General features: G+C 34.0%; 1 protein-coding gene across 1 annotated transcript in view; it reads left to right on the forward strand.

The window, feature by feature from the left end:
- Positions 1–19,976, forward strand: part of IPO8 (importin 8) — a 68,657-nt gene that overhangs the window by 2,288 nt on the left and 46,393 nt on the right. The window contains exons 2-8 of the mRNA XM_005680701.3: positions 2,080–2,161; positions 7,660–7,816; positions 10,307–10,465; positions 11,444–11,600; positions 16,455–16,544; positions 18,238–18,332; positions 18,770–18,854. Coding sequence (XP_005680758.1) covers positions 2,080–2,161; positions 7,660–7,816; positions 10,307–10,465; positions 11,444–11,600; positions 16,455–16,544; positions 18,238–18,332; positions 18,770–18,854 — 825 coding nt within the window. The remainder of the gene's footprint in view (positions 1–2,079; positions 2,162–7,659; positions 7,817–10,306; positions 10,466–11,443; positions 11,601–16,454; positions 16,545–18,237; positions 18,333–18,769; positions 18,855–19,976) is intronic.

Raw genomic sequence — 19,976 nt, forward strand, 5'->3', positions numbered from 1 at the left:
CGCCTGGGAAGCCCCTTTGTTCCTGATATTTCAATCCAAATCCGTACCAACCTAACTCTGCCCTGCCCCGTATCCACCCAACTCATTACAGACCACAACTACCTCTGCAACTTCTAAAAGTAGATTATTGCTGTGTCACTCATTTAGCATTTATATTTAGTATAATATAATGCTTTGGATTGTAATATGCTCTAAGTATTCTTTTGAATTATAAGTAGAAGACCAAAGTATAATGTCACATAACCTTTTAATAAATATGGTTTTAATGTCACGTTTTGTATGCTTTATCCTTTACCACCACTGTAACATCCTTTTTTGTTGGATAAACCAGTGGGTAACCTACCACAGGGGATTAGGGTCCCTCAGTTATTTTAGTGACTGAACAACAAGAGTAAATTTTTGAATTATCTTGTAATTGTTGTTCCTTTCATCCTCTATAAACTGCAGAATCTTAAATTTTTGTATATGAAGTAAATTCTTTATCTATAATTGAAACCACTAAGTTGTGTCTGACTCTTTGTGACCCCAAGGACTGCAGCATGCCAGGCTTCCTGTCCTTCGCTGTCTCCCAGAGTTGCCCAAATTCATGTCCATTGAGTCGGTGATGCCATCTGACCATCTCATTCTCTGCCACCCTCTTCTCCTTTTACCTTTTTCAGTCTTTTCCAGTGAGTCTCTTGAGGCTCTTATCAGGTGGCCAAATTATAGGAGCTTCAGCTTCAGTCCTTCCAGTGAATATGAAAAGAGTCAATATTTTAAATATGCCAGTTTTCTCCATTTTTTTGGTGAAACATTTATCTCAATGAATGTTATTATAAATAATAGGAAAGGTGATAAATTTAAAAAAAGGAGTAGCGTGCATAAACCTAGTGGTGCACCAAAAGGGATGCCACCATAGATTCAGGTTCTAGGGAGGAAGTAAGCAGAACAGACTCCTTGTGACATCATCTGGCTTAGTCTCACTGAGAATTTATGAGTCTTTTCTGGGAATGTCAGCAGGCATGGCCAAGTGTAAGCTCTGGGAATGTGGCAGGCCTGTAATGTGGTCCAGGTACTAGACATCTGGAGGGAATATGGTCGGAAGGAATAGGCTGCTTGCTCTCTCTCTCTCTTTGTTTTTTTTTGCATCTATAGTCCATGGCCAAACTCAGGAGTAGGTCAGAGTAAAACATGTCTATGGGGAGAAATGGCCCAGGCAGTAGGCACTTCATCAGTGCAGGCTCACTTGGGCACTGCTAAGTTTAAAAGATGCTCTGGCAGCAGAGGGCAGCTGGTGACAGAGCTCTCAACCCTGTCTGTTGAAGTACATACACTGTTGCAATCTGGACTGGCTTATGCAGAGCCATTGTTCATTTTCTCTGTTGGATCTTCCATTTTCTGTAGCCCATGTTTAATTTTCATCAAAAGTACTAACAAAATTGAAGCACAAATAAGCTGGAAAGAAACACTTGTCTAAGTCACTCGCCTGGAAAACTGCATTAACAGAGGAGCCTGGCAGGCTACAGTCTATGGGGTTGCAAAGAGTCAGACATGTCTTAGCGACTGAGCACAATGTATGAGTATGAATCAAATAAAAATTTGAAGTTTTAAATTCATAAAATAGCTCCTAGAATTTATTAAGAATAAAACAAATTTTCCTTTTACAGAAGAGTGAGGGGAATAAAGGATTTGTGGAAGAAAACAAATAGCCAACCGACAGGAAAAAAGTTCAAGCTAGAATAAGTGTAATTTAAAATATGAATAAGGATGAAAAATTTTGAAGGCATGATAATGCTAATCTCTATATTAGATAGATGGGCACACATATAATCTACTGTGGGAAGCATAAATTGCTACACCCTTTCTGGAGAACATTTTGACAATATATATCTAAAAAAGCATGAAAGTGTTCTTACTCTTTTATTCATCGATTTATTCTAAGTAATCTTTTTTTGTATTGTAGTAATCTTTATTTTGCTTTGGTGAGTTTCTTTTCCTTTAAAAGTTTTCTTTTGTTTGGACAGGAATGTATTCATAGGTGCTGACAGTTATTCACTTGTATTGCCCTATTTTTAATAAAATATTTCTTTGTAATTTCAGTCTTACAAGATTATCAATTTTGCCCCCAGTCTGCTTCGGATTATAGTGTCTGAGCATGTGGAATTCCCAGTGCGCCAGGCAGGTGAGTTGGTTTTTTCAGTCCTGTCTAAGATTATTTATGGGTAAAACTAGAGCTAGAGTTTTATTTCATTTCTAAATATCTGCTTTCTTTGAAAACATAGGAAACATACATGAGGTATTTCTCATGGCTTGAAAACTGACTGTCTTTTTCCCTGGAAATTTAGAGGTTCATATGGAGCTCTTAAATCTCTCATAGCTTTTTCTGTCCTCTTCTCCCTTCTAGCTATTAACACAGTTCCTTTTCTCTATAACTTTGGCATTTTTCCTCTTAGCTTATTCAGTTTTAATAGCTTTATCTCCCTAATTTTTAATGATTCCTGGTGGCTTTGCGTTTAGACCTGTAGATTAACATCATGAATTTGTGTATATAAATTTGGCTCCATTCCATGTGTCAGATCGTGGAGGGGGAAGGTTTGCACAGGTGTTCCTAACCACATGATGGGAAGCAGAACTTTTGTTATAAATGTGAACCTTGCTTTTGGGTCTGTGGATCTTAGGGTAGTTCCTTGATTTTTTTTATTGTTCTTCTTCCTTTTTTAAATGAACTGGTCATCAGAAACCAGAAGGTTAAAAATGGAGCATGAAGAGTCCTGGAAAGAAAATAATTTCAAGTGATGGGGATAAAATGACAGTAGCTAATTTATATGATTGAAGAGACTTTTAAAAAATTATGTGACATGCACTCATAAATAAATTTGGCAATATAGAAAAATACACAGAAAAAAGTAAAAAAATTAACCTACATTCATTACTCAGAAATGACCCATCGTTAACATTAGGTGTCCATTACTCTGTGCATGTGTTCAGATAGAAGGATAGATGAACAGTTTTATAGAAATGGAATTATATGCTACATGCTGATAAAAGTAGTTTTACTTGAACATAACAGAATAAAGTAGGGAATCATTAAATTTTGGAAAAATATGTATGATTTCCTAAACAATCCCTTTGTGGTTAAATTATCTTATGGAAAAGATAAGTTTCTTATGAAGGAACTATGGAAAAACATTCATGCTGGAATTATTTTTACTTTAATAAGGTTTATGAGACTTCAGTGTAAGTTTTTTGAAATCACAATTCTCAGTTTAATGTTTGTTTTATAAAATAGGGCTGTTTTGAAACCACATTTTGCTAAATGGAACTTACTTTAATAACCTAAGTGTTTATAGGGCCATTGTGAATTTGCTATAAAGCTTTGCAATAGAAATAGTATTTTTAAGGATCTTAAAGCAGTTTATTAAATTAATAAGTCTTATTTATATGACATACTACTGTTTCAAAAAAACAAAATTTATATTATTAGATTGCTCTTGAACCTAACCCGAGAGATAGCTACTATCAACTTTGGTGCCTGGTTCTCTAATTCTTTTTCTTTTTCTGTAGATATGCTGATTCTAAAAAGTAATAAAAATCTGTTTGTACTACACATGCTATTTTGTAATTTCCTTTTTTTTTTTCATTTAACCATATACCCTTGGGAGATCATTCCGTATCAGTGCACATACATATACTTCATTCTTTGTATAATTATTTAGTATTTCTTTTTTTTTAAAAGAGTATATTTCTGAGATTTCCATACTCCCATTCCTCTATATATTCTTTTTTAAAAAACATTTATTTTTGTTTGGAGGATAATTGCTTTACAATGTTGTGTTGGTTTCTGTTGTACAATAACATGAGTCAACTGTAAGTATACATATATTCTCCTGAACCTCCTTCCCACCCCTTTACCGTCCGACCCTTCTACGGTGCACCCTTCTACAGAGCGCTGGGCTGAGCTTCCTGTGTTATACGGCAGCTTCCCACTAGCTATCTGCTTTATACATGGTAATGTATATATTTCAGTGCCACTCTCAGTTTGTCCCATCCTCTCTTTCTGTATTTCTTTGAATTAGAACTACCATAGTGTATTTAAGCCATCTGATACTGGTGGGCATGTCCCTTATTGCCCCTTTTTATTGTTTTTGTTAGAGGCAATGCTAAAATGAACATCTTTGAACACGTATCTCTGGACACTAGTGGAGATAGTTTCACAGGATGAAACAAATGGAAATGCTAGGTTAATGATATTAACAATATTAACTTTTACAATTTTGAATCTTATCACCAAGTTGCATTTGCTTACTTTTTCTATCAATGGTGCATTAGAATGCTGGGTTTCCCATATCCTCACCAGTTCTATACAATTTTGAATCTTAATAGCTTAGGTAATTAAGTTTTAATATAAAATGTAATTAGCATTTAAAAGCAATTTTTATGTATAATTTATGTAGATTTTAAGTCTGTTACAGGACAGACTTTCTCTTGGTTGTTGATCATGTCCTAATTCATTAGGACAACTTTTTACTTTAGAGCATCCATTTTATTATACAGCCTGTGTATATACTGTGTATAAGTTTACATTATAACTATCCTAAATTTAAGTGCCATTTATAAATTTTCTCTTCTGTTTAACCTATTATTAGAATACAAAGGTACCCCAAGAATCATGATGACCCTCAGACAATTTATCATTTTAGCATGACATTTAAAACAGAATGTTGTGATCTTTGATTTTTAAAAATCAGCCTGTTCGTAAAAGTTATGCTATAATATTAAGTGGAAAGACATGGTTCTGTGAAATATTCAGTTGTTGATTTTTTTTTTTGCTTGTGGGCAATTAATATTCTTGCTATTATCAATAAAGCTTGTTAGTGAGGGTCCTTTATTACTTTACTGGTAAGAAATAGGAAATAAATGTAATATTTTGATATTGGCAAGCTAAACAAGATAAATTTGGATGTTTGCTCCACTGTTTCCCTTTTGATCGGTGAGCTTAGTAGCATTATCAAGGTGGTAACTTCAGTGTTTGAGATTACAGAATGTAGAAATTAACAGGAAGTTGCTTGATTAGTCCAGAAGAACTTCAAGATTCTCTTTTGTTAAAATTCATGTGTCTTATTTGTATGAGACTCTATGGCTCTTACTCAGAATCTATTTAATCTTGTTTTAGATATAATTTACAGACTTCATTATCTTATTTCTTAGCCTTTAACAGATTAATAACAAGAGAGAGAAGGGGAGAAGGGCTCCCAAATTACTATGAAAAATAGGAAAACTTAGAAATATCGACTCAAAAAGCATAGCATTCCGCTTCACTAAGTTTGATTGCATCCTTTCCACTTTGATATTATAGAACCCAGTTGATCTGTGTGGTGGTGATGGCTCTGGGTCCAGAACATAGAGCGTACGTGATGATTCATTGTGTTTCAAAAGGGGAGAAATGCGTGTATGTTTTAAAGTTAATTTCAAACTTAAGATGCTGAAGTTATTTTTGCAGAAAAACAAATTTTAATACTTAATTTCTTTATGAATGAATTAAGATATTTGTTTTTACTTAGCTCTGGCATATGGTTAGATAGACATTTGAATTAAATGATTAAAGGGATATTTTTAGATTATTGGTAGAGTTTCAGTTATTTTTGGTATTTTCCCTTTATTATCTTTAGTAATCCATGATTATAAGCATAATTAATATTCTGTTTTCAAATTATTACATTAAGTTCAGTTTTATTTTAACTAACTGCATGTTTCTTGCAACCTATACAGTTTGTCAGTGTCTTTTATACAGTCCATTTCTTGTGTCCCAGAATAAAAATATTTTTAGTTATAAAATTAATAGCATTTAATGAATAAATTATGAATAGGTCCATGATTTTACCATGTCTTTATCTTTGCTATCTGAAAGTTGCTTTTTATTTTCAAGACTAGTTCTATAGAGATTAAAATGGCATTGTGATTTTTCTTTTTGCAAAGATTAATCTCATGAAATCAGTCTGAACTGCTGACAGGTTGGACCATATTCTTAGATCATTTATTCATTTTTCCAACAGTTTGTGTATTTTTATTGCCAATGACGGTTACATAATAAAATAAGTATACTGGGGTAAATGATGGTACTTAGTCCAGAGCCTGTGTGGTCTGACTTAAAAAAAGACAAAAACCCAAACTCTCACACATAGACACATTTCTCTCTCTCTCTCTCCTGCCTCCCTCCCTTCCCTTTTCTCTCCCTTCCCACCCCCCCCACCTGCCCCCCGCTTTCTCCCTTTCCCTCTTTCAATGTCTCAAATAATTTTTGTTTTTATTCTAAAAAATGAAAGTCTTAGGTGAAATTGTGTTTTTCAGACCTTTGTTGAATCAAAACTAATGAAAGAGGAGCTTATAGGATATCAGGTTCATAATTTCACTGGATTTCTGTTGTATTACAGCCAGTGTAGAACATGTTTTGGTTTAGTCTTTGTGGTATAATGCTTTTATGAGCCAGTTTAGCTTATGTTAAAATTGAGATGAAGGGAGGAATGGGGAAGAAGGGAGAGGAGAAACTTAAGAGAAGACAGTTACAATGCTTTGCAGGTCATCTCTCTTTATTTTTATATTTTATGTATAGGTAAGAATATGGCATTATAAAAACATATGTATTCCCAATGCGCAGCTGGGTTAGTGAGAAAGCTTTGCATTCCCTGTCAGAACTCTGTAGCAGTATATTAGCTTCTTTCAGGAGTCTTTTATTAAATGTTACTGCTGCTGCTGCTGTCGCTTCAGTCACGTCTGACTCTGTGTGACCCCATAGATGGCAGCCCACCAGGCTCCCCCGTCCCTGGGATTCTCCAGGCAAGAACACTGGAGTGGGTTGCCATGTCCTTCTCTAATGCATGAAAGTGAAAAGTGAAAGTGAAGACGCTCAGTTGTGTCCGACTCTTAGCGACCCCATGGACCACAGCCTACCAGGCTCCTCCGTCCATGGGATTTTCCAGGCAAGAGTACTGGAGTGGGGTGCCATTGCCTTCTCCCTGTTAAATGTTGAAGGTAATTAAAAAAAATAGGAACCAAATCATTGATGATTCTATTTTGATAGAAATAAACAGATAAGAGATTTCCTGAGATTTTCCAAAAATATTTGAAAGCTAATGTTCTTTTCTCTATTGTTATATTTGCAAGTGGCAAATATTTCCGAAGGGTTAGATAATAATTACCAATACTATAACAAGCATACAAATTTCAAAATGGTAGTGTGGGATAATAATACTCAGTGAAAGAAAGACAGAAAAGGCAATCTATGTGAAGGGCTGTAGAATTTCACCTGTTGTCAGTTCAGTATTGGACATTATGAACAGTATGATGCTCATGATCTGAAAATTTTTCAGTAGAGTGGCATTTAGACCATTTTGTATTTAGTATATAGGTACATACTAGAGTTCCTAGGTCATTTTTCTGTCATGTAAACTCTGGAGCTTTATTTAATGAGATGTTTTCTGCTTAGATTTACTTTACTAGCTAAAGAGAAACTTTAAATTCTTATTCATTTTCCCTTCTCCATTTGGCTATTTATAAGATTTTCCATTTTTGCTGGGTGTCATATTTAGCATTGAAGGGTTTAGCCTTTCGTACTGTGCAAGGCTAAATGAAAGCCATCTTTTCACTACTGCTACATTAGCTTTTATTTTTCCTCTAATTTAGCTGCCATTTACTTGAAGAACATGGTGACACAGTACTGGCCGGACCGAGAACCTCCGCCCGGAGAAGCAATATTTCCATTCAATATTCATGAAAACGATCGCCAGCAAATACGTGATAATATTGTGGAAGGAATAATTCGGTCTCCAGATTTAGTGAGGTACATTATACTATATCTGTGTGCTTTGTGAGAAGCACAGACTATGTGGATGGGGGAAATTAGTTTAATCATCAGCCTCAAGTTTGTTTTTTAAAAGAGATACAAAGTAATGAAGATGGTCACTCAATACAGTTTTAATTATTTGTTTTTGCATTTGTAATTCTCTGCTTTTATATATATATATAGAGAGAGAGTCATTTTTTTGGCTGCATCATATGGCATGTGGGATCTTAGTTCCCCAACCAAGGATCAAACCCATGCCGCCTGCAGTGGGAAAGGAGGAATCTTAACCCCTGGACCACCAGAAAGTCCCTGCCTCAGAATATTTTGGAAAGGATTTAGTTGCTATCAGTAGCCACAAAAAGAGTTAAAGCAAACGTGTAACTACAATTGTTGTGTAGATCCCTGTATGTAGATAACCTATGTTCTCAGTTAGAGCCTTTGACTTTTCACTATTTGCTTTTCTTTTCCCTGATACAGGGAAATTGACTTCTGGGGGTTTTAACTTACCACTTTTGTAATACTCTACCTATCTGTTTATTCATTTTTGTGAGCTGAGCATCTGTTCCTTTGAAGAAGATAGGATGGAGAAAGTATAAACTAGAAGTATCTCTGGTTTTTTAAATTTAGATTAGCTGCTGTAGAGTCCAGTCGACTTTCTACGGTGATGGAAATCTTCTGTATCCATACTGTCTGATCCTTAGTCATGTGGCATAGAAGCCAGTGGAGTACTTGAAATATGGCTAGTGTACCTGAGGAACTGAATTTTTAGTTTAATTATATAACTGGTGGCTGCCCTTATTGGATAGCACAACTATAGAGTCAAAAAATTATGCAGTCTTAAAATAGGAAAAACAAATTCTTTTCAACATGAGAGAGTGATTAGGTTTCTCTAGAAAAGGCAGGAGGGAAACAGATGAATCTGAGGTAGGGAAATGAAATTAACTTCAAGACATTAGATATAACTTTATCCCTGAGTGTGACAAGCATTGAACTCCTCTTTGTGCAGTTGTTTCATTAAGAGGAGAAAGGAGTTGTACTGATGGAAGAAAATAGTCTTTATTCTTGTTTGTTGCCCACATGCCCGTCTGGCACTGGCTTCCCTGTGGTACCATCATGTGTCCATTTCTTGGCAAAATCTTTACATTTTAAATCTCTCTGAATCTTGCAAGCAATGCTTCTACACAGTAATATATGAAAGGGTGGCTGTTCATAGACATCCTTTGCTTGGCTTGGAATGAGAAAGGATTAAGACGGTCAACCTGAAGATGAAATTAAAAAAATGAAACTTTTCATTCTTATTGAATACAGATATGATCTATTGGTTGTTTAGGAACAGCTGCTGGTGTCATAGGGGGTTATCTTTATCTTTATTATGAGACAGTTCTTTGTGGCTTTGCTTCTTTTATGTCCTGAAGGCTTAACTGTAACCACTCTTAAATAAATATTCTCAAAGTTTATTTAAAAGTACTGCAAAGGATATTTTGCAGATAGATTTGGAGACACAAGGAAAAGGCATTATTTTGTTTGTTTCATTTCAATGAATTCAAGTTTTTGGCTGTTGAACTGAATACGTATCTTTTTCTTGGCATAGTGGAATCCTAATTTAGCTTGATTCACTTTCTGACCATTTGCAAGTGACCATGTAAGGACACACTGAGAGTTTGTAGGAGAGAAATTTTTTTCCCTCACTTTCTTTTCAGTTGTGACTGGGATCCAGCTGAGGAAATGATTACTGACCTAAGTATTATGAGATCACATCTTTTATCACTTAACTTCGTGGTTTCATTGAAGATATTTCTTTTTTTTTTCTGTTTAATGTCTTGCTTGTTGATTTTTTCCTATGTTTCTTTGGAAATAGCGCTTGACATTCCCCTTCAGGAATTTCCAGCTAGTACTTGGTACTTTGTATAAAATTTAGGATCTAAGGAAGCTTTGATAGGTGCAAAATACTGCATGGCTGGAATTGCTGATGACTGATTCCAGACTTTGGCTCACAGAGATGCTTCCCACTGTCATGTAGGCTTCCATTTTACTTACTGTGACCATTTTTAGGTTAAGTTTGTCTAGTTGAAATAATAAAATACTTTTTGTTTTGTTTCCCTGTAGGATATGATAACCAAAATACAAAATATGACAAGGTGGGAAATTTTATAAGAGCTGGGGTTGATTCATTGTCTTTTGTTTTCTGGAGACTTTTTTATGAATTTATTAATTTTTTTTTTTACAAAGCTTATCTTTAGGATAAGACCATTTGAAAGATTTGATACATTTTAGGCAATCACTCATTCTGTTTATTTTCATTAAGTTTGAGTTACTGAGGAGGTGTTTTTTTTAATAGGACCACTCTTTTTCTTATCACCCTAGATAAATAACTATATAATGTAGATAAATAGGAATCAAAGTGCTTTTGTGTACAGTACTAGAGGTCTTTGAAGCCTGATATTTATAACTACTTAGATTGTGGACTTTTTTCCCCCCACCTTATAGAGTCCAGTTAACAATGTGTCTCCGTGCCATCATTAAATACGATTTCCCTGGTCACTGGCCAGCGGTAGTCGACAAGATAGACTATTACTTGCAATCACAGAGCAGTGGAAGCTGGCTTGGCAGTTTGTTATGTCTGTATCAACTGGTGAAGACATATGAGTAAGTTGATTTCTATTGGCTGAAGATACCAGCCTTGTGTTACTTAGAAAGAATTACATTGCATAGAGGGGTCTGCTGTGGGTGTTGTGCAGAATCAGGTTAGTTTGGGAAATGTTGGATTAAACACAAATGTGGTAATTTACTACAGTTTTTCAAAGAATCTTTAATCTGCTAATGTGTTAATCTTTCAGGCAGTGCTTCTCAAACTTATTTGTTAGTTTCAGAGGACCATTTATTTAACAGCTTTCCTTGGAAATTTTGATGGAGAGGTACCTTAACATTTGTCTTCAAGTGAGCACATTATTAAGTAGACCAAACATTTACCTTTTTGGATGCAAGGTAGAAAATGTTCACGTTTCTTTGCTGAGTTTCGTTTCTATAAGAATTGCTTGGGAAGTGTGGGAGTAGTGTCATGTTCAATAGCATTGCTTTCTAGTTTCGAACTGCTGCTCCTGCACACAGAGTTTGGTAGTCCTCCTTTTAAAGTGATTTTTAGAGGATATTTTAGACTTATACCTATTAAAGTGATCTAAGAGCACATACATTTGTAAACTATTTTAACTTCTCAATATATGGTAGAGACAACTGTTTTTTCCACCATTATTTGTTATATAATAGGAATATCTATTTAAGCTTGCATATCAGCCTGTATTTTGTGGCAAGAATTGTGGTATGATGAAAATTAATCTAAGTACTAGAAAAATTGATTTAGAAAAGTTGCAAAGCTGTTTTTGATTATTTTGAATTAGTCCAACTGTTTCTAAAAAGATTTTAGGTATTCTGCCTGAAACAGAGATGTGCTCTTTTAAAGTCTGTCTCAGGTTTATTCTAACAATCCAAAGTGAAATGTAATACAGTGTTTGGAAAGTTATTGTTTTAGTTTTATATAGTTTAGAAATACTGTTTTTCATTCATTGCTTATAGCTCTTTTGTGGGGGGAGAAATTATTGTTCTCTTGTTTTGTCTTTGCTCATGTAGATATAAGAAAGCAGAGGAAAGAGAACCTCTTATAGCAGCAATGCAAATATTTCTGCCTCGTATTCAGCAACAAATCATGCAGCTCCTTCCTGATTCCTCACATTATTCTGTATTAATACAGAAACAGATTCTGAAAATCTTTTATGCTCTTGTGCAGGTAAGTTTCTATAGCAGAAGACAAATTTGATGCCATGTATTTCTGCCTGGCACATCGAAAGTGCTCAGTAAGTGTCAGTTATTGTTTATTGGTGAAAATTACATAGTATATATTCTCACATGTATTTCTTAAAAAAAAAAAATCCTTATGAGAGAACAGACTTAGAGAGGTCAACTTAATTGTCCAAGGTTATCTGAGTGGCAGAGCTGAGATTCAGTGGCCATATGTCTTTCACCCCAGTGTCTGAAGTCTGAGTATGGAAGAAACAAGGCAGTTAACTGTCCTAAAACCTGATGATTTGACTAATCTGTCCATAGCATTCTGCCTGTAGATTAGTTTTAATTATAGAAGAAGAGAAAGGAAAAGAAGGGTTCTGGGGAGGGAGGTGGGAGGGGGGTTCATGTTTGGGAACGCATGTAAGAATTAAAGATTTTAAAAATTTAAAAATAAAAAACAACAAAAAAAAAAGAAGAGTTCTTTTTTTATTGAGAAATCATATTGATGGTAGTTTGTTTGCATTTGACCCAATTTAAAGCTAACAAATGAGATTGAGTGACTCATTTACCTTCATTTAAAAATTTCCTTTTTCTTAATTGAAAGCTATAATGAACATTAATATGGAATGTTTTAAATATAAAAATATTTAAAATTTAATCCTTGAAAGGCTTGGGTAAGATATTTAGATCTGGGTGGAGAAAGAATAATTGCTGTCAGTTTAAACTATTTGAGTGATGAGTGGATTAAAGCTTTATTTCATGCTTTTCTTTTAACTTAGTCATGGCAAGAGGGTAGTTTCATCAAGCTAGAGAGTCAGGATAGTTTGGTTTTGTTCTTGGCTTCTATCTGACTGAAGTACTTTTATATTGTTCTAGAATATTTCACTTTAATAAGGATTTATATTTTTAGCCTCACCTTTTAAACTTTTAATAGAGACAGTCCAGGGAGGATGTTTGTGTTTTTTTCAACTTTGCCTTTTTGAGGGGAGTGGGAAGGGGAAAGGAGGCACCTCTGAGAAAAGAGAAGAAACTAGAATACTAAGAAAACATATCCCTTCACCTTTTTTACCTTTTTTAAAAAGTAATAAACTAGGAAGATGTATGATGCTTTTGGTTTTGTTTTTCTGTTCAGAAATCTTTCTCAGGAGCATCACTTTGGGGCAAACATTTTTTATTCAGTGAGATGTCTTACCATTAGACATAGTAATAGCCCATTTATTCAGAGCCAGACTTCCCTTTCCCACTGGGAGAAGCATAGCCAGGAACTGTAAGTAAGACAGAGGATGATGAAATAGTTTTTTTAAAGTCTCTATTTCTACTTAGTTTGCTAAGAGAGAAAAATGTAATTTTTTTTTTCTTAACATGTATGTGCTAAAAACCTAAAAAATCTGGGAAAAAACCCCTCATCATTTTAAACCATTTCAGTAATTATTGTGTGCTGATATAGTAATATTCTTCAGTGAGGAATCCTGGAAGCAAAAATTTAGAAGGCTTTAAGTGGCATAGTTCCAGTGTTTATGTAAGTAAAGAATGATTGTCTATAAAGGAAAAGGCAGAAAAATTTTTGTTATAAAAAGTATGATATAATGAAATTGATTTTGTGTAAGCATTTATTAAATATTTATTGTGTACAGGGCTCTTGAATATTTCATACATATTTCAGAACTCATTTGTCCAGAAGTGAACTCATTATTATCTTCCCCCTAACCCTGAGCCTGCTCTACCTCTTTGCTCCATCTTAAAACCAACTGACTGCCCACTGCATTTAGAATAAAGTGTTAATTTCTTCACCTGGCCTATAAAACCTTTCATCTCTCACCTCATCTTATACTATATTTAGCTTTAGCTTTGTTCTTTACACTCCAGCCATATGGAAATTCTTTTAGCTTCATGAGCAGGTCATGTCCTCTTGTCACTGCTGAGCCTCTAAAGGCACTGTGCAGCCTGGAGCACCCTCCTTCTCCTTTCTGCCCTGGTCCATTTGTGCTCATTCTCTGTGTCTCGGCTTGCATATCACTTCTTCCAGAGAAGTTGTCTCTTCTATTAGCAGGCTGCGTTACATGGTCCTCATGGGTGCTCTTATCAATATTGTAATGCTTTTATCTGTTCTGTTTATCACACCATATTGTAATTTCTTATTTAAATGTTTCTCCCCCCTCAATTAGAATGAAGCTTTACTTATTATATCCTTAGCATGTAGCAGGTTTTGGAATGCATGGATGCAGAGGTGTTAAGCCTCATCTGTAGCTCAAGGTGTAGTAGGGAGGGGAGTTGTACACTGTAATATAGTGTAGTGGACTGTGATATCAACCACAGTGTAGACAAAATTAATTGAAAAAAGTGTTTCTTGAAGGAAAGATTTTCATTAAAGTCATTAAAATGAGTTTGCATCACAAAAAGATAATTATGGGAGGAGAAATTAAGGAAACATCCCTATTTACAACTGCATCAGAAATAATAAAATGCCTTGGAATAAACTTATCCAAAGATGTAAAAGACCTATATTCTGAAAGCTATAAACATTGATGAAGGAGTTTGAAAACAGTACAAAGAAATGGAAAGATATTTTGTGTTCTTGGATTGGAATAAGTAATACTGTTAAAATGTCCATACTATCCAAAGCAGTCTATAGATTTACTGAAATCTCTATCAAAATATTGATGACATTTTTCACAGAAGTAGAACAGATAATTTACCAAAAACCCTGAATTGCCAAAGCAACCTTGAGAAAAAAGAACAAACTTGGAGATATCACACTCCCTGACTTCACACTACACTGCAAATACACAGTAATCAAAACAGTATCATATTGGCACAAAAACAAGCTTATAGATCAGTGGAACAGAGCAGAGAACTCAGAAGTAAACCCATGCACATATAGTCAGTTAATCCACAACAAAGGAAGCAAAAATATACACTGGAGAAAAGACAGTCCCTTCAGTAAGTGGTGCTGGGAAAACTGGACAGTCATATGTAAATGAATGAGGACATTTCCTCATATCATATACAAAAATGAAATCAAAACAGATTAAAAACCTAAATGTGAGACCTGGAAACCATAAAACTAAAAGAGAAAACAGGTAGCACATTTTGACATGAATCATAGCAATATTTTTTTGGATTTGTTTCCTAAGACAAGGAAATAAAAACAAATGGGACCTAATTAAGCTTAAAAGCTTTTGCACAGCAGAGGAAACCATTGACAAAACACAAAGACAGTCTGCTAAATGGGAGAAGATATTTGCAAATGATATTAGCAATAAGAGGTTAATATCCAAAATATATTAACAGCTCATATAGCTCAATAACAACAACAACAAAAACCCAATTAAAAAATGGGCAGAAGACTTGAATAGACATTTATCCAAACAAGAAATATAGATAGTCAACAAGCACTTGAAAAGATGCTCAACATTGCTTATCACCAGAGAAATGTAAATCAAAGCCATAATGAGATACCACCTCATTTCAGAATACCTATCATGAAAAAATCTTCAAATAACAAATGTTGACAAGGATGTGGAGAAAGGGGAATCTTCATACACTGTTAGTGGGAATGTAAATTGGTACAGCCATTATGAAAAACTATATGGCATTTCCTCAAAGAACAAAAAATAGGACTACCATATGGTCAGCAATTCTACTGCTAGGTATATATCTGGAAAAAATGAAAACACTAATTCAAAACATATATACACCCCAGTGTTCGTAACAGTATTATTCACAACAGCCGTATTATGGAAGCAACTTAAGTGTCCATCAATAGATTAATGAATGAAGATATTGTATGTTTATGTACATGCATATACATACAATGGAATATTACTCAGCCATAAAAAGAATGAAATTTTGCCATTTGCAGCAATGTGGATGGACCTAAAGTGTTTTACACTTAGCGAAATGTCAGGCAAAGAAACACAAATACTGTTATCACTTATATGTGGAATCTAAAAAATAAACAAGTGTTTGTAACAAAACAGAAACAGATACATAGATACAGAGAATAAACTAGTGATTAACAGGAGAGGGAAGTGGGGAGGGTCAAGATGCATATGGGATTAAGAGATATTAACTACTGTGTATAAAATAAATGAGTAACAACGATGTATTTATTGTACAGTGAAATACAGCCATTATTTTGTAATAACTTTAAATGGAATATAAGTCTATAAAACTAGTGAAGTCACTTGTATATCTGAAAATAATGTAATATTTTAAATGAACTACATTTCAAAAATAAAAAGATAATTATATGAGGTAATGGAAGTATTGACTAACATTGTTGTAAAAGTAATTTAACAATATATATGTGTATCAAATGATCATGTTGTGTACCTTAAACTCACATAGTGTTATATATCGATTCTATCTCAATAAAGCTGGAAAGATAAAGTTTGACACCCGAAGTGGTAAATGGTAAAAAATCACTTATCTAGAGTCTCATGCTGAATAAATGACCTCTTTCTGTATTATTTTTATTATTTTTTACTTAAAAATGTACCAGGGACTTCGTTGGAGGTCAAGTGGTTAACACTTTGTGCTCCCAATGCAGGGGGCAGGGGTTTGATCCCTAGTTGGGGAACTAAAATCCCAGATGATGCACAGCATGGCTGAAAAGAAGGAGGAGCTCAGAGAAATAATTTATAGCATGTATATTTTCTAGATTAAAAAAATTTAACTTACACACATATGCTTATAGAGCTGTTTTAAGTTAAATTTTAAGTTGAATCATCTGAAATTACTATTTTCATGGTCAAGTGTTAGACGTTCCATGTATTTCAGCCTTTCTATATAGATGAGTTGCAGATTTTTTAGAGGGGAGGAATTATTGTCTGATATTGTTGTCCTTTGTTTTCAGTATGCATTGCCTCTTCAACTGGTGAATAACCAAACCATGACAGCGTGGATGGAGATCTTCCGAACTATTATTGACAGGACTGTTCCTCCTGTAAGAAAGGGCTTCTGTTTCTAAGAAGAATTGGGAAAAGTTGGATTTGGGTTATTTGTGGTAGACTGATTATTATCCCGGACTGCTATTTGGGGAAAAAAAAAATTACTGTAATAAAAATAATTTATGATACATACTCAGCTACAGAAAATTCAGATAAACAAAATTAATAAAATCACTGTTTAATCCTACTAAAAATAGATAGCCATTTCTAAAACTTGATAATCATTCTCTTTTTTTCTCTGCATTCATATACAACATATTTTTTCCTACAGAAAATACTATAAAATCTTTAAGGAAGAAGTGATTAAAAAGGCTCTACTGACAAAATCCTATTAAAAAGTGATTAAAAAGGGTATACAGAAAAAGAAGCATTAACGAAATCTGTCAGGAAGAACAGTTATATTTTATGATGTGTGTAAAAACGGTATATATATATACGTAGACAGTTGTGTGCACGCGTGTGTGCTCAGCCGTGTCTGCCTCTTGTGACCCATGGACTGTAGTCCACCAGGCTTCTCTGTCCATGGCATTTCCCAGGCGAGAATACTGGAGTGGGTACTGTTTTGATATTAATTTTCACTTACAATTTCTTAGAAATATTTTGGACGATTTTGAATTTTTTTGTATGGTACATTTTTGCTTAATGCTTCATTTGCTAGATATTTAGCTTGTTAGAGGTTTAACTATAAGGATGTAGTTAGATTTCTATGCACATAGAGGATTATTTTGTCTGGGTAACCTCCTTGCTGTGTTCAGGCTTTGACAGATCTTTAGCTAATTATAAATTAATTAATTGAAGTAGAGTTGATTCACAATCTTATATTAGTTTCAGATGTTTGGCATAGTGATTCAGTATTTTTATAGATTATAGTTTATTAAAAGTTAGTAGAAAGTAATGGCTATAATTTTCTATTTTGACAGATCTTGAAAACAGCTTTCTAGAAACAGTATATTGGCTTATACTTTAATAAACAGTGACTGATACTGTTTTGTTAAATTCTAAGTTTGCCAGTTTGATAGGTGAAAGATGGTGTCTCGTTTTTATCTGCAATAAATGTGATACTGTATTTCATCTATCAGATTAACTCAGATAACTAATCAGATTAACTAACTTAAAATATATTAAAATTTAAAAATTATGTATATAATTATATTAAATATATTATATAAAACATTATATTAAAATAAAAATATATTAAAATATAAAATTATAAAAATTATAAAATATTTTAAAATTTGAGTTTATCTCCAGATGTCTCAATATTCCTTCCTTTGTCTATATCTTGGGACAAATTATGTTGAGGTTTAGTTTATACACATTAATGCACAGAAATCAATGAACAGTTCAGTGAATTTTGACAGACTGACACTTATGTTACTGTCTCCCAGATCAAGATATAGAGCTTTTTGGTATCCCAGAGAGTTTCCTTGAGGGATGTGATGTTTTGTATTTTGTTTTCTACTTATTTGGGCCTTTTAAAGATAGGAGATAAATGTGAACAATAGCACTAGTTAGTTGAAGTTTTGTTTAATTCCTACCTAGTAATCTCTAAAGTAAGAACTTGCATTTGTATGGCAATCTTAATTCATATTTAATATTGCTTAATTTATATCAACATTTATTCTGCCTTTGTTAGTCACATAAACCTTTTCATTGTAGGAGTTTTATCTGGGTGTTTTGTCCTCCTAGGAGACTCTGCAGATTGATGAGGATGATAGACCAGAACTAGTCTGGTGGAAATGTAAGAAGTGGGCACTACACATTGTAGCTCGACTCTTTGAACGGTAATTCTGGTTATTAGATTTACCATCTGTGGTTAGCATCTCAGTATTGGATATAATAAAATTGAATAGGTCCCCTCGATGCTGTATGGTATTTGATTATTTTTCTTTAGAGGGCAAAAAGTTACCCTGTGCTTGTTTTAAAGCAGCCTTCACTGTGATCATAGGCTTTGAGATCGTAATGAGGTGAACGGTCTTCGCTGGGTCTTTCTAGTCTCTGTGAAAAAGGATGGGGAGATGATATTTCTGTCTGAAATTTTAAGTATGGCCTGGAGTCTAAATGCAGCTTGTCATAATTTGATTTCAGGGCTTTTAAATAAAAGGGAAAGTGTTAGTTTTCTGCCCCAATAGAATGTATCTATCAAAAAATATTTAAACTAATGAGCATGTTTTGTTTACAAAATTCTCAATATTTAAACATTTTCTCTTTGTGTTTCAAGATATGGAAGCCCAGGAAATGTCACAAAAGAATACTTTGAATTTTCTGAATTCTTTTTGAAAACTTACGCAGTGGGGATTCAACAGGTAATAAACTTAACATTTTTAAAATAAAAGGATGATTACTACTGAAAGTAGTTAAAGTCACTTCTATCATTTAAAAGTAGATTATAAAATATTAATTAATACATTACCTATTTTTAAGGATGAAATGGCAGCTCTGGGAATCTAATGCAATACTGTCAGTTTTAGAAGCAAATGTACTAGGGTAGCTACTGCCAGAATTCCCCTCCCAAACAAACAAACAAAAAAAAGAATACCCCTCCTTGATGCTGGACTCAGCCCTTTCAAGTATGTTGATTGATAACTTGTACAGCAGTCACCAGTATTAGATCATGTTCTTCAGTTAACTTTCTGACCTCATATCAGTTTCTTACCCTCTATTTCTTGAAGCCTACACATCTTTGTTTTAAGTTTTTATATCGGAAGATTTAGGTAATAGGAATTGATCTATTTCAAGAGGAGTTGAACTCAGAAGTAGACTTTCAGCTGAGAGCTTACACATTTTTGTGGAAGTTTGGAAACTTTTCTATACAGTGAAAATTAGGAACTCTTAAGAAATACTCCAAGTTGATGTTAATGTTTACAAACTACAAATGATAGATGGACATGAAGACCGGATTATCTGTATTGCCATTTGAATTATGAAATTTTTGTTTCTGTTTCAACACATGAAATTTAATAATGATTGAGCATTGGCTATATCAGGGCTGTATTAAGGAAACAAAGATTAATCAGACATAGTAAAAGGGCTTTAATGATAAAGAAAGTGTTTCTAGATTTTTATCAATCTCTGCATATTAGTCTTCTTTATTGTCAGTGATGGTTAAATACTTAAAACCTGACATCTTAGATGGAGTAATTCCTTTTATGGATTATCATTTCTAAAAATTTCCTTGCAGTGTTTCAGGAAAGCTATGGCTATAATTTTCTCACAAATTATTTTATTGGCCCATTAAGTTCAGTTCAGTACCTCAGTTGTGTCCAACTCTTTGTGACCCCACAGTCTGGAGCATGCCAGGCCTCCCTGTCTATCACTAACTCCTGGAGCTTGTTCAAACTCCATGTCCATTGAGTCAGTGATGCCATCCAACCATCTCATCCTCTATCATCCCCTTCTCCTCTCGCCTTCAATCTTTCCCAGCATCA

Source organism: Capra hircus, chromosome 5 (genome assembly GCF_001704415.2).
Source record: "Capra hircus breed San Clemente chromosome 5, ASM170441v1, whole genome shotgun sequence".
NCBI lineage: Eukaryota > Metazoa > Chordata > Mammalia > Artiodactyla > Bovidae > Capra > Capra hircus.